We start from the raw sequence: 5,487 nt of genomic DNA on the forward strand, positions 1-5,487 counted from the left end.
CCCCCCCCCCCCCCCCCCCCCAGGTAATGGCTGTGATAGTGTTGAACAGGCTGAGTTGTGACGGTGTCATTACAACCCCCATACTCGCGCCGAACGCCTCCGAGGAACTCCGCCGCCTAGAACGCTCCTTATTGCGCATTTCGCAACACTCTTTTCACAACTATCGAGTCACTCATTGAACTATATCATGTTGACAGCAATATATAGGCCGGTCTATTGCCAATTATTACCAATTATCGGAGCGCTTGTTGCAACCATTAAGGTTCACAAGGAAAGGGCGACTTGCGGCCTGTGATGAGGCAACGAAAGAGGCCTCGACCGGACAGAGAATAGTCGCTCCTTTTGCCTATATATATCATAGTCCTTGACCTCATAGTTATTGAGGTCAGACTCGTCAATACATCCCATTTAACTCCCATTGTGTGAGCGTTGCACGATAGTTATGAGCCCGGTTCCCGATTTCGCTTGAGACACCTGTCAGTTAGTGGTTTGATAAAGCCTCGTCATTGTAAGGCTAGCCAATCAAACACGTCAGACACGTCAAGTTCTCTACGCGCCACGCGCTTCAGGTATCCACTAGTAAAACCACGCATTTTACTATACTTCCTTTTCAGCAACCTCAATATGTCGGAGTTAAATCCAGAGTCTCAACGAACGAAACCAATCACTATTACACTTTCTAAGTCTTCCGACTGGGATAACTGGTTCCTTGCCATCAAAGTATACGCTAAACAGCAAGGGATATGGGAATATGTCGATCCCGAGGTACTAGACCCTCCTGTCCTGAAGTATCCATCTATCCCGGATATCTACGATGCTAACTCAGGAGCTGTACCATCCGGAACACTTGATGAACGACAAAAACTCAGCATCCGCTTTGTCGAAAGACAATGGGAGCATGATTGCAAGAAATATGAAGAGAAAACTAAGGCGATTAAGGCCCTAGGAAGTCAAATTATTGGAAGTCTCTTAATCGACCTTATGCAATTTCTGGAAGGAGATCACTCTCCGCACGTAATACTTCTTCGCCTCAAGCGAAGATTCGCTCCTGTTGAGAGATCGAGAGAACTAGATATCCTGACTAGATGGAAGAATATCTCCAAGACTCCGAAGACCTATTAACAGATCGATGACTGGCTAGATAAGTGGCTAAAGGTCTATGATGACGCTCGACGTCTAGATATGTCTATCGCCGCAGGACGTTCTCCAATTTATGAATTCTTGCAAGCTGTCAAGTCACTTAACTCGACCTTCTCTACCATCGAAAATATGAAGGTGTTAAGCGGAGAATTTATCCCAGACTTTCATGAGTTGGTTGAGTCTTTCCGACGACTTAACAGCCTTGAGAAGGACTCCAAGAAAGGCTCTGTTCACTCGCATAACTCGTTTGTATCCCTCGGAGATCAGAGAGCCGACAGCGACCCTCCGAAGTGCAGGATTTGCGACCTCTTCCACTGGTATACTCAATGTCCTTATATCGTTGAGTCAGCAAGGCCTCAAGGTTGGAAACCTGATCCTGCAAGGCAAGCCATTTACGAGGAAATGAAGAAGAACCCTGTTCATGCAAAGCGGTTCAAGCGGGCTATAGAAAGGGCCTCTAACTCCACTTCCTTATCTTCCTCCTCCTCCGCAAAGGAACAGAAAAAGGAGACGGCGTTCACAGCAACCATGGCTTATTCTGCCTCCGCTTATTCAGGGTCAACCAATAGGAGCCTGTACAACGAGTGGATTCTAGACTCAGGATCCGACGTTCATGTGTGCCGGCCTAATACACTAGGCTACGTTGCGCAACGTTCTCCGCGCCCTAATGAGTCGCTAACTTGCGGCGTTGACAAGTATCCAATCGAGTCAATTGGGACAATCACCATTGACATGATGTCTCCTACAGGACCTACTCACATCGTTCTCACAGACGTTCTCTGTGTTCGAGGCTTCATGACTAAAGTGGTCTCATTATCAAGGATAGTAGCTAAGGGTATCCACTTCACAACCCAGGCGCCTCCCGGAATAGGAGGAATGTTCATCCGAGACGGAACCCCAGTGGGTTATGTATACAACTATTACAACCACTTAACATTCACATTATGCGAACACACAGCATTCGCAACCACAACCACGCAACAACACAAGGAACTCAGTTATCCGGCCTCTACCTGGCATAAGATCTTAGGGCACCCTAGCCTAGACAGTGTCAAACATCTTCCGGATATCGCCGAGGGAATACAAGTCACAAGAAATGACGCTCCCAGTATAGCGGAATGCGAGACCTGTGTACTTGCAAAATCTAAACAACAGATCTCAAGAATCCTCCACAACAGCGAGGAACGAAGAGACGAACCACTAGGCCGAATAGCCTTTGACATTGTTCATTTCGCAAAGGGATGGGCCGCGGATCAATACATGAGCCACTTATGGGACTTTTATACCTATATGAACTATGTTTTCACACATAACAGTCGTTCCCAGGCAGGAGAACTTATCCTAGACTGGTTGGCGATGATCCGAACGCAATTCAACAAGACGCCCGCATTTCTGCGTCTAGACAATGAAACAGCACTAAGCGATAATTTCTATAGCCAACTCCGCAGGCTAGGAATCACCGTCGAACACACAGCCCCTCACACTCCAGCCCAGAACGGGGCTGCGGAGCGTTCCGGGGGCATCATCACGCAAGTGGCTAGGGCACTCAAGGTTCAAGGCCATCTCCCTCACTTTTTATGGCCAGAACTAGTCAAAACGGCTGGCTATCTCATCAACAGGACCCCAACAAGGTCGCTGGGATGGAAAACACCCTATGAGGTGTCACATGGACGAAAACCTAGTCTCTCGCACCTTCACCCAATAGGTTGCAAAGCATTCGTCCACAACAAGCAAGTTCCTAGGCTTGAAAAGCTGGAGGACAGGGCTATAGTCGGCTGGTTAGTCGGCTATAATGCAAGGAATATCTGGCGTGTTTGGATACCTACAAAACAAAGGATCCTTCGCTCCAGGGATGTGGTGTTTCATGATAATGCGTTTTATGATCCCACTAAGGTGCAGACCGCGGAGCAACTCCGTGCCCTTCCCCAGGAACTTATTGAGGTTCTTGACATTGAAGCCCTCGTTCTCGGCGACGACGTTGTGGAATCCTCCCCTGACTGGGATCCCCTTGCAGATCCTGATGATCCAGACACTATCATCGTCTCCCGCGGTTCATTATCTCAATTGCAAGTTGAGAAAGAAAGAACTCAAGCTGAGGGGGTGGAAATCGCCTTACCCACGCCACGCACAACGCCCGAGGCTAGCACAGCGCCTAGCGCGTCTAGCATTCAACAACCTAGAGTTGCAAACAGCCCTCAGCCTAGCACTCCTTCACAATCCCCTGCAATATCGAATACCCACGAGGCGTCGTCAGACCTCGCCAATCAGGTTGCGCCATTTTCGGTAACTACTCCGGATTCGGCAACTACTACCCGATTAGGCAACTCACGCGACGATGCTCCCACCACATCTCCACGTTCTAGTGAAATATCAGCCAACTTGGATGAGAACAACATCCTTCCATCTCACGAGCGACGTCGACGACAGCCGTCTAGGCGTCACCAGAATTATGCTATACAACTAGCAAGTGATCCTCACAATCTTCACGCATTTCACGCGGCATTTAGCGAGGTATTGAATGAACCGCAAAGGGTTCATAGAGACGACCTTCCTGCCGCGCCGCAGATCTATCGTTAAATGCTGGCACACCCGCACAGGCGCCAATTCGAGGCGGCCATGGACGTTGAATGGAGCCAAGTCTTTCAAAGCAACACAGTCAAACAAGTGGAACGTTCATGCGCCCAAGAAACGCAAGTCATTCCTCTTATGTGGGTGTTCACGTATAAATTCGATAACGACGGCTTCCTTGCTAAACACAAAGCGCGCATTTGCGCCCGCGGCGACTTGCAACGTTCTCAGGACGACACATATGCGGCAACCCTTGCACTCAAGACCTTTCGCGCACTCATGGCCATTGCCGCGTTCTTTGACCTCGAAATCTGGCAGGCCGACGCCGTCAACGCCTTCCTTAACTCACCCATGGAAAAGGAGGTCTACATTGAGTATCCTCAAGGTTATTCTAGGCCAGGAAAGATCTTGCGCCTCCTGAAAGCGCTCTATGGTTTGAAGGAATCTCCATTGTTGTGGTACAACACCTTCACTGCGGCGCTCAAGGAACTAGGACTTGCGGAGGTGCCCAACGTCAACTGTCTCTTCCAAGGCGAACAGGTTCTAGTCTTCTTTTATGTTGACGATATCATGATTCTTTATCACAAGAGCAAGACGAACGCATTTCACTCCCTAACACGCCGACTAGGAGAACGATTCAAGTTTCGCGTTCTCAACGACACCAATTGGTTCTGCGGCATTCGCATCCTGCGAGACCGCAACAACAGGACTATTCACCTATCGCTCGATTCATATATCGATAAAATTGCAGCCAAGTTTCATGTGCGACAACTTGACCATTTGCCTGATACTCCACTATCAACTAGTGAGTTGCAACCTCATGAAGGACAGGCCTCACCACAAGAGATCCACGTATATCAACAACGTGTTGGATCCATCTCATTTGCCTCATGCGCAACTAGGCCAGACGTCGCCTATGCTCACTCCAAACTAGCCCAATTCCTAGTCAACCCGTCGAGTGCGCACGCCAAGGCCGCGGATAGAGTGATTGCATATCTCTACCGCACGAAACACTTCTCCCTCACGTACAACAGTCAATCTGACCAACACTTCCTCTGCGCGTCGGACGCCTCCTTCGCCGACGACCCTGAGACTAGGAGAAGCTCCGATGGCTACATCCTGACGCTATTCGGAGGGCCCATTGACTGGAGGTCGGGGAAGCAAAAGACGGTCACAACGTCCTCCACCGAGGCTGAACTCCTTGCCCTCTCCAATGCGGCGAGCGAAATGATATGGTGGAAGAGAATGTTCGCTGACATCAATCTAGACCTCAAGGAGACCTCGCCCTTGCTCTCCGACAACTTGCAGACTATTCGACTGCTAACCAAGAACGAAAAGCTGTCTACAAGACTTCGTCATGTTGATATTCATCGGCATTGGCTTCGACAGGAGGTGCAACAAGGAAAGATCCACCTTGATTGGGCACCAACAAACGACATGATTGCCGACGGCCTCACGAAGGCCTTGCCTAGGCAAAAACACGAGGCTTTCATCAAGCAACTCAACCTCACTGACATCCAGGAAATGCTATCTTGATGTTTCCTCACCAACGACGACGGCATCATTTCCTGAGGGGGTGTGTTGAACAGGCTGAGTTGTGACGGTGTCATTACAACCCCCATACTCGCGCCGAACGCCTCCGAGGAACTCCGCCGCCTAGAACGCTCCTTATTGCGCATTTCGCAACACTCTTTTCACAACTATCGAGTCACTCATTGAACTATATCATGTTGACAGCAATATATAGGCCGGTCTATTGCCAATTATTACCAATTATCG

The 5,487-nt window shown here is 49.3% G+C and overlaps 1 protein-coding gene across 1 annotated transcript; it reads left to right on the plus strand.

Annotated features, from left to right (window-relative positions):
- Positions 1 to 624: 624 nt before the first annotated feature.
- PV08_05603 (uncharacterized protein) lies at positions 625 to 1,122 on the plus strand (the record flags this gene model as incomplete). The annotated part of the gene is made up of 1 exon (XM_016379944.1): positions 625 to 1,122. The coding sequence occupies one exon, from the start codon at positions 625 to 627 to the stop codon at positions 1,120 to 1,122; it is 498 nt and encodes a 165-aa protein (XP_016235771.1).
- Positions 1,123 to 5,487: the final 4,365 nt, after the last annotated feature.

Source organism: Exophiala spinifera (assembly GCF_000836115.1).
Source record: "Exophiala spinifera strain CBS 89968 unplaced genomic scaffold supercont1.4, whole genome shotgun sequence".
NCBI lineage: Eukaryota > Fungi > Ascomycota > Eurotiomycetes > Chaetothyriales > Herpotrichiellaceae > Exophiala > Exophiala spinifera.